Source organism: Solanum verrucosum, unplaced genomic scaffold (genome assembly GCF_900185275.1).
Source record: "Solanum verrucosum unplaced genomic scaffold, falcon-dt-bn FXZP01000238.1, whole genome shotgun sequence".
NCBI classification, from domain to species: domain Eukaryota; kingdom Viridiplantae; phylum Streptophyta; class Magnoliopsida; order Solanales; family Solanaceae; genus Solanum; species Solanum verrucosum.
Window position 1 is genome coordinate 4,950,930 of NW_026020630.1, and position 20,556 is coordinate 4,971,485.

The 20,556-nt window shown below is 33.4% G+C and overlaps 3 protein-coding genes across 3 annotated transcripts; 2 read left to right on the forward strand and 1 right to left on the reverse strand.

The window, feature by feature from the left end:
• Positions 1-2,769: 2,769 nt before the first annotated feature.
• LOC125811520 (homogentisate 1,2-dioxygenase) lies at positions 2,770-6,126 on the forward strand. The gene is made up of 9 exons (XM_049491026.1): positions 2,770-3,039; positions 3,703-3,933; positions 4,272-4,351; positions 4,454-4,621; positions 4,704-4,879; positions 5,017-5,086; positions 5,206-5,360; positions 5,445-5,528; positions 5,831-6,126. Exons 1-9 carry the CDS (start codon positions 2,840-2,842, stop codon positions 6,056-6,058), a joined length of 1,392 nt encoding a protein of 463 aa, XP_049346983.1. The 5' UTR covers positions 2,770-2,839; the 3' UTR covers positions 6,059-6,126.
• Positions 6,127-7,504: 1,378 nt separating this feature from the next.
• LOC125811516 (sodium/calcium exchanger NCL) lies at positions 7,505-11,792 on the forward strand. The gene is made up of 7 exons (XM_049491022.1): positions 7,505-8,186; positions 9,038-9,223; positions 9,498-9,679; positions 10,135-10,280; positions 10,358-10,634; positions 10,712-11,014; positions 11,372-11,792. The coding sequence occupies exons 1-7, from the start codon at positions 7,796-7,798 to the stop codon at positions 11,618-11,620; spliced, it is 1,734 nt and encodes a 577-aa protein (XP_049346979.1). The 5' UTR covers positions 7,505-7,795; the 3' UTR covers positions 11,621-11,792.
• Positions 11,793-12,626: 834 nt separating this feature from the next.
• LOC125811523 (uncharacterized) lies at positions 12,627-15,662 on the reverse strand. Its single transcript, XM_049491028.1, has 5 exons — positions 14,947-15,662; positions 14,712-14,828; positions 13,638-13,807; positions 13,372-13,558; positions 12,627-13,272 (listed from the first exon to the last, which is right to left on the reverse strand). The coding sequence occupies exons 1-5, from the start codon at positions 15,649-15,651 to the stop codon at positions 13,102-13,104; spliced, it is 1,350 nt and encodes a 449-aa protein (XP_049346985.1). The 5' UTR covers positions 15,652-15,662; the 3' UTR covers positions 12,627-13,101.
• Positions 15,663-20,556: the final 4,894 nt, after the last annotated feature.

Sequence of the window (20,556 nt, forward strand, 5' to 3'; positions counted from 1 at the left end):
AAATAGTATTTGGTTTGAGTCTGATTTTGTTTAGATAATCGAAGAAACAATCAAACCGAACTGACAAATATATATATATGAGTTTGAGTGTGGCATATTGATATTGGCAACAAGAGTATGATATCTCCTCAACTTTTAGAGTTGATATAACCCTCGTTACAAAAGTGGCTCAATATATCCTTACTGTTACAAAAAAATGACTCACATATACCATTATCGTTACAAAAGTTGCTCACATAATATATCCCTCCCGTTATAAAAGTGATTTTTTTGAATTATTTTTAAAAATATATGTATTTGATCTTTTTCACAAAAAATATTTTCTAACTTCTTTGCTATTTATTGTTTGAGTTTTTTGTTTTTATTTTATTTTTTCTTTCATTGTTTAGTGGAAGAGATATAAAAAAGTGTGAATGGAAAAAGATTAAAAGTTTGAATTTTTTTTTTTTTTTTTTTGGGGCTATATTGTAATTTAGTTTTGATATCTATATAAAAAAAATATTTGGGGCATCTATAATAAATTTTACAAGAAAATAAGTGAAAGAAATAAATTTTACTATTAAAATTATAAATTCAAATTAGTCGACGAATTAAAATAGTCAAAAGAAGAAAAAAACGCGTGAGAAGGATCAATATACCCTAATATGAATTATTATTTTTTAATAAAAAAAATTAAAATTATTTTCACGGTAAAGTATATATAAGCTCTAAATAACAAAATTGTGAAATATTATAAGTACATATTTTTATTTCACATTTTAGCAGCAGAATGGAAGAGAAAAGAAGAGAGAGAAAATAGTTGCATCCGGATAAGGCATAAAACTCATTCATTGAATGTGATTTATGAAGAACATCAATAGTGGAGTTTTGAGCCTTTTCCTTTACCAATGTTAGTACTCTTATTATTATAATAATAATAACTAGGGGTGGTCACTGTTTAGATTAATACCGATTAAGTAAATCGATTTTATTTGGGTTTGATTTGGTTTAGTTTTAGATTTTAAAAAATTTATAATATTTGATTTGATTTTGATTATGTTAAGAAGAATCAAACCGAACCAAAAAAATAAAAATAAAAAAAATAAAAATAAAATATATATATTAGTTATTGTTATTATTATTATTATTATTATTATTATTATTATTATGTACTCTTTATAGATAATGCTGGTTTCAATTTTAGAATGCAAATGGATGATGCAAAGAGTGAAGATTTTAAAAATTAAATTAGAACAAAAAAAAATAACATGAAAACAAGTCAAAAATATATATTAGAAAATAAAAGAAATTTTCTTTTAATAAAAATGATAAGCTCTGCATCCAAGTGTCATTTACTGATCAATGAAGTGAACTAAGAATATAAGATATCATGTTTAAATAATAGCAGAGATAAAAATACTAGATGATATCATATATCTTAACTTTACCATATATAATTTACTACTAATATTTATTGCTAGTGGACAGTAGGTCATAGAATTAATTAAGATATGTGAAATGATGTGCTTAATTAATTACTAATTCCGTCCACTTTTAATTTTTATGATTATTTTTTAAAGTCAAACTATAAGAACTTTGTATAATGTATATTTTCATCATATTGACATGCAAAGAAATTACAATTTATAGTACTTTTCGTATAGTTTTTGAATATCTAATTTTTTTGTTTAAAATATCAAATTAATGTAATCTAATTTAACTTTAAAAATTAGTCAAATTGACTTTCAAAAATCGAAACATGACAATTAAAAATGAACAAAAGAAGTATTAAAAATGGTCAGGTAGAGTCATTTTTATAACATTCTTCATCTCATAGACATAATTATCTCAAATATTTTATCATACATTTAATTAAGAGTTTTTTAATTTACTCAATAATTTAATTATAAAACTAGCGAAGTTTATTAATTTTAATGAAGCTATGGAGTCTTGATTCAATGACAATTCAGAATAAATAATTAAGAGTCATTTGGAAGCTGATTTGGAGAATGAAAATAGGTTACAAGTACTAATCCTATATACTCTCATCATTTTTAATTATCCTGTTGCACTTTTCAAAAGTCAATTTAACTAATTTTCAAAGTTAAATTAGATTACATTAATTCGATATGTTGAACAAAAAATTTAGATTTCAAAAACTATACGAAAAATACTATAAATTTCAACTTTTTACATATCAATATGATGAAAAAATACATCGCAAAATGTTTGTCAAAATTCTTATGGTTTGAATTTTAAAAACAAAATCATGACAATTAAAAATGGACGAGGATAGTAATTAACATCATTTTTGGTAGATGGTTGGAAGGTAAGTAAGTTATTCACGTATAAAATCAATATGATATTTAATTTGTAATTTAGAATCCACATTTATATATTGTTTTATATATAAAAGATGAAATAACTAATACATAAATAACGTAATAATACATAACTTTTCTCGTAACCAATTTTTACATTCGAAATATTTGAATAACTCTAACCAGCTAGTAAATAACCCTTCTCATTTGATATGAGAGATGTCAAATTTAATTTAAGAATAAACTTATTTTATATTTGATTGGAATAAAATTTAGAATTAACTTATTTCAAAATTATAATATTATTTTTAATAACTTATTTTTCAATCAAACGCGTCGTTGTCATGAACCTGATTGGCGTACCAAATTAGGACATGTGAAACGCAGTTCCTCAAACAAACACGCCTCTGTCAAGGATCATCGTGCCACGACAGCACCATTTCGTTTTCTTCTTCTTCTATCCCTTTCTGGACATAAAAATGTTCATCTCTATGCAAAGCTAAAAAAAATATACTAGCAGTGTTTGGTGTGTCAAAGAAATGGAGTGCAGCAGCAGAAGTTCCAATTTTCCTTCTGATTTGGAGTACCAAACAGGATTTGGGAATCATTTTTCATCTGAAGCTATAGTTGGAACTCTACCTCAAGGTCAAAATAGTCCTCTTATTTGCCCCTTTGGACTTTATGCTGAGCAGATCTCTGGCACCTCTTTTACTTCCCCTCGCAAACTTAATCAACGCAGGTAGATACCTTCATTTGCTTACTTACCTGATCTAACAAGTAGGTGACTGTAACTAAGTCTGTTGGAGAATCCGCCTAATCATCTGGTTTGCTAATTCTGAATTGGGCATATTGTTCAAAGTCATTGTAGCTTAATTAGTTAGGCATTTGGATAATATAATCTTTGGTGCAAGGGATAAAGAATAAATAGTCCTGGCATAAACAAAAAATAGTCCGGGATAAGAGTTTGGTGTCTTGTTTGGTTGCCATGTTTGGGATAACTTATCCATCATTTTCCCACCATTTATACCATAGTGATGGGATAAGTTATCGCATGTATATGGTGGGATAAGTTATCCCAGAATAATTAATCTAGAATAACTTGTTCCCGACCAAACGACATATTAGGAAGTGTTTTGATTGGATGTGAAATTCATAAGTTTTTCGATATTTTGTAAATATTTCAGATAATGAAACTGATTGCCTAACTTCAGTGACTTTGGCCATTTCCAGAAATGAACAGTTTTCACTCTTCCATATAAAAAATGTGTTAGCTAATTAAAATGAGACTTTTTTCTTTCTTTTGTTAATGGATTTTGAGGATTTGATTAATGATCATTTAGGATTGAGGTGTAATTGATGGATAGGTTGGTTATGTTACTGAAGGAATCTTTTGTTTGTGCAGTTGGTTATATCGTATTAAGCCATCGGTTACTCATGAACCATTTAGACCAAGAATGCCAAGACATGAAAAGCTTGTGAGTGAATTCAACCAGTCAAACAGTTCTGCTACACCAACTCAACTAAGGTGGAAGCCTGTCGAGATCCCAGAAACACCGACTGATTTCATTGATGGTTTGTATACTATATGCGGAGCTGGCAGCTCATATCTCCGACATGGTTTTGCAATTCACATGTAATTGGTATTTCAATCTTGCTTCTAGTATTGTCATTACCACGTCCTTCTGATGGAGTTCGGGATATAGCTGTTGCTTTCTTGTTTATGTTTTGTTCTTGTTAAATTATAATTAGGATTAAGATTTGTTATGCTTTGGATATAAACATTGGCTTCAAATTCTGTTGCTATTTGCTTTCAAGCTGAGAGTATATCGTATCTCCTTAACATCATGGACTATAAATCTGCTAAAATGAATTTCTCTTGTGAGACAATGATGTGTATTGAATATCAACTCAGCACAACACCTATTACAAAGTTCAGTAGAAGTGATAATGTGTGTTTTGTTGAAAATGCAGGTATACTGCCAACAAATCAATGGAGAACTCTGCCTTCTGCAATGCTGATGGTGACTTTCTGATTGTTCCTCAAAAAGGAAGTAAGTGTCAATCATTCAGGCGTCATCTGTCTGTTCATATTCAGTGTCAAATATTTTGACATGTGCTTTGAAACTCTTTCTTACTCTCTGTTTGTACTGTAGGGCTGTGGATTACTACTGAATGCGGAAGATTGCAGGTATGTCCTGGTGAAATTGTGATTTTGCCTCAAGGATATCGGTTTGCTGTTGACCTTCCAGATGGACCTTCACGTGGTTATGTCGCTGAAACTTTTGGAACTCATCTTCAACTTCCTGATCTGGGGCCTATAGGTGCTTTAGAAAGTGGAAAACTACTTGCTATTTAAACAACTGATGTTATTTGCTGATAATATGCATTTGAATATGTATTTAGGTGCAAATGGTCTGGCTGCTCCGAGGGATTTTCTTGTTCCTGTTGCCTGGTATGAAGATGGCTCCCGTCCAGGTTACACTATTGTGCAGAAGTATGGAGGTGAACTCTTCACTGCAAAGCAGGACTTCTCTCCTTTTAATGTGGTCGCTTGGCATGGCAATTATGTTCCTTATAAGGCGGGTATTTCTCTATATTTCAATCTCTCATAATATGAGTGCCTTGTGCACATTTTATCCAATTTACTTTGCTACATGGAAACTCGATGCTGTTTGTCTCCTTAGTCCCTGACGTAATATATTTCCTCAATTTGCAGTATGATTTAAGCAAGTTCTGCCCTTACAATACAGTATTGATGGACCACAGTGATCCTTCAATTAACACAGGTTGATTAGGTTTAAATATCAGCATTTCATCTATTAATTGCCATCAATCTGTGTGAATTTTGTTCTTATATTGTCGGTGTCGCTATTTACAATTGCTCTAGTTTCTTAAATCAATGCAGTTTTGACAGCACCAACAGATAAACCTGGTGTGGCGTTGCTTGACTTTGTCATTTTCCCTCCCCGGTGGTTGGTTGCTGAACACACCTTCCGTCCTCCATATTATCATCGCAATTGTATGAGCGAATTTATGGGTCTAATCTATGGGGGATACGAGGTTGTTTATCTCGCTCTTGCATGAAGTCAATGTCAATTCTGGGGTTATTTCATACAATTTTTAACGCGGTTAAGCTTGTTTCAGGCAAAAGCTGATGGTTTTCATCCTGGCGGGGCAAGCCTTCACAGCTGCATGACTCCTCATGGTCCTGATACCAAAACATATGAGGTACAAGTACTGCTCTATTCCTCCCTTCTCTATGGCCATGTGTCTTTCCCCTTCCCACATATGCGGCTTTATTTATAAGGAAATTTGTGACTTTTAGTCCCTCAAATGTCAACAAAATTCTGATTTGGTCCTTTTGATTTCTGATAGAGCACATTTAATCATAAGTAATATGTGCCCTTTTGATCCTTCCACAAATTTAACGATTTCTTACGTACTAAACTATTTAATTGTTGATATGTTATCTTAAATTTGTATTGTTACTCCACATTTGAGGGCAAAATTGTAAAAAAAGGTATTGACAGGCAACCATTGCACTTGGAAATGAAGCTGGTCCACATAGAATAGCTGATACCATGGCTTTTATGTTTGAGTCTTGCCTAATACCCCGAGTCTGTCCGTGGGCACTTGAATCTCCGTTTATGGATCACGATTATTACCAATGCTGGATTGGCTTGAAGTCTCACTTCTCAGGACTATCTATGAACGAAGACAACGTTGATTTGCAGAAAGGAAAACCTATAGAAAGGTGAAATGCTCATTGTTCAGCTAGCTCCTGTAGTTCCGCCTAAAGTGACTTGGCTTGTACATAAGGAGTCACAGACATGTAAACCCTAAAATAAACCCTATGTTAGTATCGGATTGAAAGATTAGGGTGACAATCCAAGCGCGGATACAGTGGTAAGATGAAACCAATGTTCTATGAAATTACGACGTAAGTAGAAATGTGTTACCGTGATGATGTTGTAGACTTGTAGTTTATGGTGTATTTTGTATATATATATAAAGATGGAACTATCATGGAATACTTGTTGCAATTACAAGAGCAATAAATTATGATTTATGTGGCAATAGCTTACTCTTACTACTATTTAGTCAATGTTTGATATTAAGGGTGTGTTTTCAATATTATTATGTTTGGTTGGATCACAAGTTTTAAAAAATATTTTTTAATTGACTCATTTTCCTCAAATTTAAGGAAAATGATTTTCCTAGAGTGGATAATATTTTTCAAAACTCTGTTGCAACCTCACCACCAGGAAATCCTTATAGCTCAATTGGTTGACGGTCTAAACTCATACCTTATTGGTAAGAATTTTTTTTTTTTTTTTTTAATTTATTGATAAGTGTTTGATTCCCCATATTGTAAGCCCCTCTATTTCCACTTCCCTGCCCCATTTTAAAATAAAATAAAAACACCGCACTACAACCTTGACATGGGACCCAACTCCCAACCCTGATTCGACCCCAATCTGGAAATCAACTCCTAACACCGATCTATGACCTGACCTTGATGTCACCTCGTCTCTCGCCCCGATCCCAATTTGAAACTTGGAACCTGATTTTGAATTACAACTCTAACCTTAACCTAGTACCAAACTAGTAAATTGGATCCCAACTTCCAAAGTTGACCCAAGTTCCGACTTCCAACATCGACTCAGGTTGGAGTGCACTGATGGGAGTGCTTCACCCTTAACTAGAGGTTTCGGGTTCAAGCCCTAGATATGGAGAATATCCTGTTGGGAGCGCCACCCCCGAATGGGCCCTGCAGAGCGCAATCCGGATTTAGTCGGAGCTCCAATGTGGGCTCCGGACACCGAGTGGGAAACTAAAAAAAAAAAAACACCGATTCTAACTTATGATCCTACTCTCGACACCAACTCAGTACTCAATCCTCGTAAGGGAAGTGAGTCAGTGACTCCTAACCCCGACTTATGACTCAACATATGCCAACACCCAACTCTCGACCACGATCCCGACCTGGGACATACTCTAATCCCGAATTGAGACCTGACCCAGACTTAACATTGATTGAAGCAGCTGTTGGAGAGAAGGCACCAGTCAGACCTGCAAGCACATCTTAAAAATAAAAAAAAACAAACATAATACTAAAATCTAAATGATTAAGATTAGAACATTCTTTCTATTTAAATTTTGGACCCCAACATTTTATTTAAATTTCAAATAATATTCTTTTTTCCCGTCAACTTAAATATTGGTCCAAACATGTATTTTCAGTACCAAAGACCGAAACTCCTGCATTTCTCATGCGAAAAACAAGTACGTAAAATCCATTTTCAGAAAAACTCCAAAACTCTCCTACCGACCAACTCCGATGGCATCTATGGCCTTTACTGATTTTTTATTCAAACAAATAATGATTCAAATGAATAAATAATTAGTGACCGACTCTAATTTTCACTCTCAAAACAGTAAGATCTCTTCATAATCATGTTTTTGTAATTACTTTAGCACCATAATTACGAAAAATGTCTCTTAAAGTTTTTTTTCTCACTTTCATCATCCTACTGGTCTTCTCCGGCGCCGTTAACGGCCGCCGCTTCATCAGCGACTCCGGTGGACTAATTTCAGATGGAGTTCACAGTGAGATCGGTCGGGATTTGGAAATTCTCCGGCTGGATCGGGATTTCGCCGGTGGTGAGGAGGAGAGTTGTGAACAGAGTTATGGATTTCTACCTTGTACTAAAACTGCTCTCGGAAATGTTTTTCTCATTTTGGTTTATGGTTACCTTATGTTCCTTGGTGCTACGTATCTCTCTTCTGGTAGTGAACTGTTGCTTGAGATTTTAGGGCCTGGTATTATTGGTGGACTTTTTCTTCCTGTGCTTGGTGCTCTTCCGGATGCTATGCTTATTCTCGGTACGACTATTATAACAGTTCTCTGATTTTTTTTCACTAATTGATTAATTTGTTTTATCTGTTAGTAATTGTAGTATCATCCTAACCATGTCTCGAAGTCTGCATGCTGGATTTTGGGAGACACTAGTTTAAAACCTTATGAATATGATCCTTTGATCTTGAAGGGAAATAAATGATGTGAGTAGGAATCAATTCTCACTTGTTTTCAAGATCTAATATGTCGATTGAACTAATTAAAGGATTAGGGGACTGATGCAATCTTAGTTGATTAAGAAATAGTGTTTTACTATGAGTAAATTTCACTTTGTTTCGTTAGTAAAATGGGTTGAGAGTCCTGAAGTCTCAGCTTCAAATTCCAGTAGAGACAAAACACAATAGAGCAGTTTATGGAATTAGTATAGGTGCCCGAGATCTTACCTGGTATCTGTTGCGGGTGGGAGGTGACAGGTATCCTATGGAATTAGTGAGGTGCGCGAAAGTTGACCCTGATACCATGGTTATTAAAAAACAATAAATAAATAAATTTCACTTTGTCCCCTAGATTGCAGCATCTAATCCATGACTTCAGTCTACTAGCTAGTAGTAAGAGTGAAGCTTGTGATGTGTGGGTTAGGGGCACATCCTAGGTTTGAACCTTTCTGCGTACAAGGGCCTGGTATTAAGTAGAGAAGAGTAGGGGGGGGGGGGCATTATCCACGCTTCTAACCGTGCGCTATGGCCCTCGTGAGTTTCTCGGTTATTAAGAAAAATTTGTTAATGTGGATGCCTACTATATCAGTCAAAGACCATATGTTACAAGCTATAATGAACGTGTCCCAAGTTTCTTACTACTTTGAACTTCATTGTTTCAGTATCGGGGATATCTGGAAGTACTGCAGCTGCTCAGAGCCAGGTCTCTGTAGGAATGGGATTGCTAGCTGGGTCAACTGTGATGCTTATAACTATTATTTGGGGAACCTGTTGCATTGTTGGCAAGTGCGACATACAAAATTCTGTTGCTGTAGACATGAAAGACACTAGAGGATTCAGCTTGACGGGTTTGCATCTCAACTCTTAGAATATATATACAGAAACGTGTACAAGCTCCTTCTTGTTCTTTACTCCTTTTGTCTTTCCTGAAATATGTTGCTATAGATCCTTTTCGGCTTTATTTCACCCTCTGCCCTTGTTTGGATTAAATATGCTCTAGTCTTTGAAATCATTGGGCCACCAGGAGGATTTTTTGTACTTGTGCAAGTGATATTCCTGCTAGTATATGGCCAGATTTTATGTATCAAGATGCTTCTACTCAATGAGTGGCTGTCAATGTAGGTTCTGGTGTTAGTACTGACATCTGGACAAGCCATGCTGCAACGATAATGGCAGCGTCTGTAACACCATTTCTTGTTGTCCAATTGCCACAGCTCCTCCATTCAACTTCAGGAAGACATTTATCTGTCTTGATTGGTCTTATCATTTCACTTTCACTGCTTGTTTCTTATTGCGTCTATCAGGTACTGTGACATTGCTCATATGTTTTTTTCTTTTATTCACTGTGGGTAATCTAATTTTCTTTCAAACTGCAATGACATATCTGCAGAGATTTGCATTGACGACACTCTTTGGAGATAAATATCAATTTTTACAGTTTCTAGCTGAATTTTCAAATAGGCAATAACAACATTGCCTATGATTGACCGTGCTTTAAATAGTTTTTATCCCCACATATGCTGGATAATGGACTTTCCACATAACCGCCTGAGTTCAAATTGAACTTGTATCTGAAGACAACCTGATGACTCCTGTATACCTCTTCCTCTTCCAACAAGATGAAACAAATAAATATAAATCTTTGTCATTCTTTATACTAGGCTGGTTAATAAATTCACCTTTTTAGTGTTTGAGATCACGAGGCCTGTTTCTTATCTTCTATAATGAAGTCGTTCTGAACTTCTAACTTCTAATGCAGGTCTTTCAGCCTTGGATACAGAGTAGACGTCTTGCTTATGTAAAACATAAGCATGTTATATCAGGAGTTTTGAAACAGTTAAGAATGCGTGCATTGGGGAGGCTTTGCACAGACCAGGGAGCACCAAATATAGAAGTTTTAGAAAAGTAAGTTTGAAATGATTTCTGCACAGTTTTAATCGCTTTTAGAATCTTGATCAATATGATGAAGGATTGCATGACAGGCTATTCAAGGCAATTGATGAAGATGCGGATGGGTATCTTTCCTGCACTGAATTAAAAGCTCTGGTAGTAGGAATCCATTTGGAGGAGATAAACTTACATGAGAATGATGCTATAGAAAAACTGATGAAAGACTTCGATACTTCACATGATCATCAAGTTGAAATGTCCGAGTTCATTGCTGGAGTTACAAAATGGCTTACTGAGGCCCGGGGTTCTGAGGCTTCTTCTCCTGAAGCTGGTCCTGATACAATGAAGTACCTCGATGACTTGCATGAGGTTTGTTTGAGTGTTGTGACCTTTTCTAGATAGTTCATTGTTGTGGCGATAGTGATAAAATATAAACGTGCTTGCAGCAAACAAGGAGAGAACACCATTTCTTAGGGGATCAAAGTGACGAAAGTGTTGAGACTGTTGAGAATCCTCGATCAACTGTAATTAAGGCTGTTCTACTGCTGTTGCTGGGTACTGTCATTGCTGCCGTGTTTGCTGATCCTCTGGTTGATGCTGTCAATAATTTCTCTAGTGCCACAAGCATTCCTTCTTTCTTCATCTCATTCATTGCTCTGCCACTGGCGACCAACTCCAGTGAGGCGGTGTCAGCTATTATCTTTGCTAGTCGGAAAAAGTTGAGATCTGCGTCATTAACATTTTCTGAGGTTTGTTTTCCTCGAGCTTTGTGCTTTTATGTAGTATAATTTGTGGGTTTTCTACCCCTTGCATCAATGAACCTGGAAGATCATTAATGAAAATCAAGAGGCAGACTTGATCTGAGGTTTCCCAATTGTCAAATCCCTTACAATCATTTCTGTATGCAGGATGAGATAAATGGTTGGAGGGGATTTAATGTAGGACAGTTGATCCTCAAGCTAGTTGGAATCAACTCTATTAATCCTCAATATCCATTTTAACCTCTTTTGTTTAAACATTCAATAATTTAGATTTGAGCAGTTTGATCACGTGTATCACTGATACAATTGCCTTTGTTTGATAACATTTGTGATGGTACCTTGCAGTTGTATGGAGCAGTGACTATGAACAATCTCCTTTGTCTATCCGTCTTCCTGGCTCTCGTCTATATCAGAGGATTGACATGGGACTTCTCGTCTGAAGTCTTGGTTATTCTAATTGTCTGTGTTGTCGTGGGGGTCTTTGCAAGCGTTCGTAGCACCTTTCCTCTTTGGACTTCCTTGCTAGCTTTTCTACTTTACCCCTTCTCTCTTGTACTTGTATATGTTCTTGACTACAAATTTGGTTGGTCTTAGACGACTCTTTTTGTTGAACTTGTATGCGTCTTTTGAGCTACGGCACACTTAAGTCGCTTTTGGACGTGCTAGTAGAACTTCAGTAACTTGAAAACTTAAGTGATTTGGTTGTATTTATTTACTTACAATTTCCCACTGCTGTTTATTGGTTACAGGTTTTGAGTGTTCTCTCTAGTCAATCATCTCATTATTGTTGAGCAGACTGCTTCTGCGTTTCCATATATCTCTTATGCAGTTTTGATGTACTTTTCTGCTACGCACACTTGTTTTTTAACCCTCTCAAGGAGGAGTTTCCATATTTTTGCTCCCATGGGACTCAAACTCATCATTTTCGAGTTGGAAGTGAGGAGTGCTTACGTCCTGTTTTGCACACTTGTACCATAAGGGACACTCCTTCCAAAACGGCTAAATCGCTGGTACTCCACCAAAACTTGACTTCCACTCATGCACCTAGTTTTTTTTTAATTTTATAATGTTATATACTGTGGTAAAATGGAATGTGGGTGTAATATGAACTAAGTTATTTTTATTAAATTGTATATTTTTGTAAAAAAATTCCAAGTTAATAATAGATTGGTCATTAACCTTTTATCATCTGAATTGTACTAGGCAAGAATAGAACGGACAAAACAATGGGTCATTGTCCAAACCACCTAATTTTTTCTAAGTTTTAATTTATTTCCTTGATTTTTATAATAGTTTAATCACCTAATTAATCTTTTTGTTTATGGTTGTACATAATATACATCTAATAAAAAAGTCTTTTTAAAATATTTCAACAAGATTTCTCATAGGTCATTAGAATGATATATCAGCCCAACCTTGGATGGATTGCATTGGCAGATCAAATAGACCGAGTTAATAAATGAACAAGTCATTAGCCCACCAAACTTGAGTAAGTCATATTGTTATGGGTTAATTTTGCCACATGTGACCTGTAGGCAAGGCTCAAGCATTTAGGCACCTAATTTTCTACCTATTCTAATAAACAGACATAGACACAGTAATATTTTGTTCAATACTTGATTTAAACAAGTTACTACAGCCAGAATTCTCAACATTTCACTTGCCTTGTGGAACTGAAGACATGTGAAAATATATAGCCAAAAGAATCTAACTCGACACGCATAAGAGAGTAACAGTTTACAGAAGTTAAGAACTAAGAACCAATGGTACCAGCAAAGACCTGAATCCAGACATCCTAGTTGAAAAATCCAATCAAAATCTCACTCGTCATCTCATCATGGACCCGGAGGTTAATCCAACCCTCTCTAGTATGAGGCATATTTTTCATGCTCTGACTTACATGTGAGGCTCAACTACAAATGGTAAAGACATTCATCAGAAGGAACGTTGTTCTACCACAGAGTGGTATGAAATCCCTGCAGAAACAAACACCTTAGGTCTTCAACTAGCCATCTCACGAAGAGATACACAGAAATTCTCCCGGAAGACACACAACCAAGTGTAATGACTAACTTCTACAGCTTCAGATTGAGATCAACATGTCCTCCTACTTCAACGTGGCAGTTGCGTTTGTTTGTTCCTTCTTGGCTGATTTGTACCTTGGCAGTTGGGAAAAATCCATAGATGGATTCTTGAACTGATTTGCTTAGGGCTGAGCTTGTTGTAGTAGGTTCTTCAGCAACTCCCTGTGGATTTAACAAAGGCAAGAAGATCGTTAGACCAAAATCGAGATACCAATAGATAAAGGCATCAGAACATAAAAATGGTAGACCTTTTGTTCTCACCTGACAAGTCACTGATTCCAATGTAAATCTCTCTAGACTCTGAAGGTTTGAATTAGATGAATGCTGATATGGAGAAGCGGCTGTAGGAGGAGCCAACGTGAGAAAATCTCCATTGAGAGCTTTATTTTGTCTGACAACATCCCTTGGTTTGGACTCAGATAGAGTCCTTGATCCTGAAGGAGCTTCTCTGGAGAAAAGTGCCAAAAAAAGTCTAAGCAGGTATTTTAAGCACTAAAACTATGAAATGATCATTCAAGATATCAAACCTTTTGAGCAGATTTCCTGATTCTAAACTGGCTGCACATTCATTGCTGCAGGAAGCTGATTCAGGTGATCTCGATGCAAGGTTAACATAGGCTGGAGGAAATTTGCAGTGAAATGCAGGGACTGGTGGAAACACTGGAGTGAAGGGATATGGTCTCTTCATGCCAAACATCTACAAATACATCATCAGTAATCAAAGTTGTAGCCGTCAACCAAAAAACTTAAAGTAAAACAGTCTTCTTCTTTTTTTTGATAAGCCATGGTTTCCCAAGCAGCTTACGTGCACCTCTCAACTGATTCCACGGGAAACCTGTCACCTCTCACCAGCAACAGGTATCATGTAATTTTGTCCACCAAGGGTAGGGCATCTGGGAAGAAATCACCTAGTGTTTTTTTGTCACTGTTGAAATCTGCATCTAAAACCTCATGGTTTTCAACCCACTTCATTGACCACTAGGTGACACCCTTGAGTTCAAAGATAAACCATCTAGATACCTAGTTTTGGGTCTTTACTTGTGAGTTCCACTTTGACGCACTGAAATAATGGTTGGAGACATGTTATCTCACATTTGTGAATTGTGATTGTGCCATGTCTCTTGGTTTTTAAATCATTATCTCGGATAGCTTGTTTAGATGAAAGAACACAAGAACTGTTTGAGCAAAAAGGGACAACTATAGAGCTATCCTACATTTTGTGGGGAATGGAGGGTGTAACCTGAGCTGAGTGAGCATCTCTTCTGGCTTTTAAGATGCTCTTTTCATCAAGTATCTGAATATTAGTTAAGAGTCACAAAGAGAAGTTCTTTTACCTTTTTTTGGCAGTAGAAGGTGTGTACTAAAGTTTTCTACTATCAAGTTCGAAGAAAAAAGATGTTCAACACATTGGATGTAAATGACATGTCTCCATCTTTATAATTCAAAGAACATTTCACATAACGGTTCTGTACAAACTAAGATCCTCACTAGAATCAATAGGATATCCAGGTAAACTGTATTTCAGCCTTTTGACAGAAGAGAGCATTATGAAAATTGATTTCTATATAATAGTGACTAACAGGCAGAAAAAAAGAAATTACCTTCACATCTTCAGGCCACAGCGGTAAATAATTACACGAATAATAATTTTGGTTTGAAGGGGGCTCCATCTGATAATTTAGTACAGATGATGATGAAATCCCTGATGAGATATTCATCTGCAGTTACCACAAAGTGATTTAATCAGAGCATTTCAAACACATCAAAACAAAATTCTAGACATGATAATCCAACGATGATATATAACATTGCAGCTAAATTAATAAACTTGCTTACCATTGATGAAGAACAAGAAGGTTGCTGATATTGTTGTGATCTTTGCAGCACACTGGGTAGAGGTAAAATGGGGTTATGCAGTTCATTCGGCAAATCTACATTAGCCCCGAAAACAACACCATGGCGATTTCCCTGTTGACTTTCTCTTTCAGGACTGTACTCACAACTCCATAATTTAGGACATTTATCACTCCCTGAACCTGAAACAGACGACCAACTTAACTCCCCTCCACCCACGTTCATTGGTTTTGATGATTGTAAAGTCCTCGGACGGAAACCATCAAGAACTAAGGCAGACAGATTTGGTCTAAAGACACTATTTTTCGAAAGCAGATCCATTGTTGATGGTGGTGGTAAAGTGATTGAACTAGGCCTAAAACTAGAACCTTCAACAGCTAAGCATTTCGACATAGTTTTGGTGGAATGAACTGAATTTGGTACCAAAACATTAGGTGTTTGAAAGTTTGCATCTTTTTCATGTTTTTTCTCCCCTTCCATTCTAATCCTTTCAAGTTGAGCAACACCAAGCCCTCTTTGTGGGATTTTTTTCTGCTTCACTTTTTTCGATGCTCTACTCGTAGCACCACCACTACCACTTGAACCACCACCACCACCACCACCTCCATCCCCACCACCACTACTATTACTACACTTACGGGTATGTTCCTCTATCACCATTATGTTCGTCTTCGTCTTCGGCTTCATAGATCAAGAAAAAAAAACTATACACTACTACTTAAAAGTAAAACCTAAAGGACAAATATATATATAGACATTGAATCCATCCACCACATTATAACCATATAAATTCCTCTAAACAATACAATTAATCTTGAGGGTTTGGAAAGAAAACCCCAAATGGAAAAATTCAATGAAAATACAGAAAGAAGCCAAATTCAAGGAGAAGAAAAAAAAACCCAATTCCCCATTTGTACGTTACATGAAATCTTGTAGGTCATCAAGTCAAGATCTGCAACTTATATGGAGATAAATATAAATAAATAAATGTACACCAAAAAACCCATAATTCAGCAAACAAATCTATATAAAATTGGATCTTATTTACACAAAAATGTACAAATACAGATACAGTTAAAGCAAGCTATTAAGAGCAAAGGAAGAGTATCTGAGATATTCGGATTTTTCTCATAACCAGTTGTCTGTAAATAGATCAGATCAGTAAAATAAGAAAAAAAATTAATTTTTTTTCAAAATGGAAATCTAAAGGCAGCTAAAAATGCGGAATTTGTGAGAGTAAGATTCAGGCGATCAAATTTATCGGCCAAAATTATCGGTCGACTCCACATTTTCCGACTCTAAAGTACTCTTCTTTCTCATTTCCTCTAAATCTCTCATCAAATTCTCTGTTTTTTTTCTCTCTTACAAATAAAGACAATGCCGCGCTCTAAGCTTTTTATTACAGTAAAAAAAACTGAATTATTGTTACACTTTGTTTACTATCGATCTTGACTTGACACACGTCTTAAAATATTGATATATAAAAGTATAAAAAAAAACTTGACACACATCTTAAAATATTGATATAAAAAAGTATAAAAAAAAACTTAAATATGTTATTAAAGCTTAGGATAGATTCGAATAAATGAGTCAAAATTTTAATATATTTGATTTTTTCTCAGAATTTGATTAACATATTTAAGCCTAAATAAGTACTTCCTTTATTTTAATTTATGCCAATTAGTTTGACTTGATATGAATTTTTTTTAAAACGAAAAAAGATTTTTGAAATTTATGTTCTAAAATAAGTTATATGTAGCTATAAATGTATATTTTAAAGTTAAATTGTTAGTACTAATTATATTTATTTATAATAGTTACTTATTAAAGTAATTTTATATTTCCTTGTTAAATAATTTAGTATGAATGTATGATCGTGTTAAAATATTATACTATTATCAACTCACAAAGATTTTTTCTTTCATAAAACTTGTTGTGTTTCTTCTTATACGGTGTTTCAAAAAATCACCATTTTGAAATCTCATTCAAAGCATATATATTTATAAAAATTCACTAGATATTTGATATCTATATTAAAGTATATGATTAAATTTGAATTCATGCATAAATTTATTTTTAAAAACAATGCTACTAATAAGATTTTTTCATTCATCACAACCAGCAAATACTCTCTCTATTGTGTATTATACACCGTGCGTAAAGCAAAAATATTATAAGATCTTTAATAAAAGATCTTAATGTACAAGATTTGTTCAATATAAATAGTAATAAATACTTGGAAAGATTCTTAACAAATATTCTCCCTGCTCATTTTAATTTCCCACTTCAGCCAAAAAGAAAAATTGATCTAAAATATTTGTCATTTAGAAAATTAATAAAGTATTCTCCTTATTTCATTTTATATGTCGTATAGTATGTTTGTCCAAATTTTGGAAAAATCAAAATCATTTGAGGTTTTTATCCAGAAATTATACGTGTGTTTAAGTAGAAGTAGGAATAATTTTATTATTGTTTGAAGAGACGCTATAAATTTCTGCTTCATACAAAAAGTAAATGAAAATTTTTTCTTCATGATAAAATATCCTTACTAAATTTTTTTATATTCCAACTTATCTTTGTTTAATCTTTATACATATTTCAAAAAGTATATACAACACTCTTCTCTTATTTCCCTTTTGATTTAACTATATTGGTATTGATTAACAATCTTAATATATACTTTCATCTTATGTTATAAATTTTAACTAAATAAAAATTTAAGTAGTCTTTTATATAACAAAATTATTTCATTATTTTGTTAATACTAATTGTAAAATGAACCACACAAAATTCTATAATCTTTTTTTGTAATTTGACAATCAAAAGTATTTTGTTGAACAAATTGGTCAGCCACTATTTGTTTACAAAATACAAGGTAATAGTACTAAAATAAATTGATAATATGAACGGCTTCTCTCCAAAGTACTTTTGGAAAGCTAATTTAACCAACAAATAATATTTTTCAAAATAAGTAGTTTTTTAAAGCTTGACCAAAATAGTTTGACTGACATCGTATTTACGAAAATATATAAGGTTTTTCAATTATGTGATCTTACACTAAAATTATGCATAATGTATTGAAATGTCATTTATATCTTATGGTATTAAATGTGTGTATTGGAATTTTGTACTTAATACAATGCTTGATACACTTTTCACATTTATTGAATGCTCCCCACAATATTTTTCTTCAACAATTGGAATATTGTGCTAGGTTTCCATGTATGGATACTTTCCAAGCTATACTATATTATTCAATTATAATATCTATTCTACTTAATTAACTTTAATTTGTGCAAAGATTAATTACTTGTTTTGACTAAAAGATTGAAAGGATATTTTGTATGTGAACAACCATTTAATTATATCCTCTTTAGTCCATATGAGATGGATTTGTTGAAGCAATTTATTAAAGCCCATCCCAAGTTGTTTAGCAATTTTGAGCAAAGATTACATTGTAGAAAGCTTTCTATATATGGAAATAATGCATTCTCTTGTGGATTCTTTCAAAACCCAAAACCAACTACTTTGGGCTTCCCTTTTTCTCTATTTACATAAAATACAAAGTAACCAAAAGGACATCAAATCCAAGTGAGGTAAAAGGGTATATAAAAGGGGTGAAATGAAAATTGAGAGGTGAAGGGTTTGTCTGACCCATAGAGTCATCAAGTGGGCCCTATCTTAATAAGATATTTCGAGTTTGAACTCTGAAAATAAAAGTATGTTTACTCACTTTAATAGATTTTTCCAATATGGATAAAATTAGTCATAGTCAGGCAATATGCTTCATGTACCGGATATCAAAAGAAAAATTTCAGGAAATATACGACAATAAAAAATATTTACAACTGATTAGCCTAACAATCTTATTTACAAGTGACTAACCTAACAATCCTATTTATTCATTGTTTTTTTAAGTGTGTGTGGGTGAAATTCATTGAAAATTTGATAACCTTCTAGATGAGACTATATACAAAATTTGAGGAAGACTGAAGTTGATTTGAATTGATATGAAAAATATCATTGTATGTTATGTATATAACAAATACCAGTAATATACTTGATATACACGAGATACACAAATATACATGGATGATATATAAAAACAACGCTTCAATTCGTCTTTTAATTTATCAACTCAAAATTTCAACTAGAAAATCTCACTTCAGCCCCAACTGGGTTCAAATTTTTTGTACAAGCTTCATATCAATAACCACTTCAAATTATAACGCTTATACAATTTCGATTTTTTAAATATGAGAGGTTCAAACTCAATAATAATGATTTTCAAGATCTTCTTCTAAATTCACCGAGTTCAGTAGGTTTTCAATAGTATTTCAGCAACTAAAAATAATAGTGATAATGATGATGGTACTATCTGATGGAAAAATAGCGAAGAACTATGTAAAAGGTAAATAACCAAAATTGATACTATAATAATTTGGTTTGATTGACACAAAATGTAATTTATCTCATAAGGAAAAAAAATACCAAAAAATAGAGTCATGAAGATCTTTATTGTGATATACCATTGGATTTTGGCTTTCAAAATGGGCCACCTTAGGCTCAACAAACTATCTATGAGTAAAAAGGAAACAAAACAAAAAAGTGTGTGTGGAAGAGGGGCCAATACAAACAAGAAGCCACATTCAATGGGCCCCTTTTAATGACACATGACCATCTGTTTTGGTATTTATGGTGTCAAGATTTTGTTAGATATGCAATATATTGCATCTATGCACAAGATTCTCTATTTACTACCTATACAATATTCCCATACTTATGTCCTTATTCTACTTTTTATAATTCAATTATTGAGACTTTGATCACCATACTCTGTTTCGATTTGTTTGTGTTACTTTCGTTTTAATCCATTTAAAAAATAATATTTCTTTATCTTTTTTTATAGTATTTTTTATACTAATTTCTTTCTACATGATATGTTTAAGAGTCTGTTTTGGGTAAATTAAAAAAAAAACATTTATAAGTACTTAATTTTATGCTAAATAGATAAAAATAAATCAAATTCATAAGTCAATCCAAACAGACTCTAAGATCATAAGATTAAAAGGTTTTTTTTAATACATTTTACGTATTTTTAGTTTATGAATGCATAATTCAGAAATCCTTTTTACTTTTTTAAACTCTTATATTAAATTAAAAACAAACAAATAAATTGAAATAGTGAGATTATTAGCAAACTTATCTTCTTCATCTTTGGTAGTGCTTAGAATATTTTCAAGGAAGGTTAGTTTTTTTTTTTTTTAAAAAAAAATAATAACTAGAAAGAAATTTAGTTGGATATGACATAACAACAAGTCAACAACTATAAAATGTTAGCAACTGGCTAGGGCAGTAATTAACAAGATTAGATCTAATTATTTTTCTAATATTTTTGAATTGACATGAATTAACCTTTCTTGTTGTATGACCTTCTTCGAAAAAAATGATACAATTAAAATAATAAGTTTAATAATCTCTTTCGATAGATATCTTTTAGTCCAAACACTAATATTCACTTGTGCTATCAATAGAGTTACCCAAATCCTTTTTTGGCAGAAAAAAGTGAACCAATACAATTTTTAAAATTTT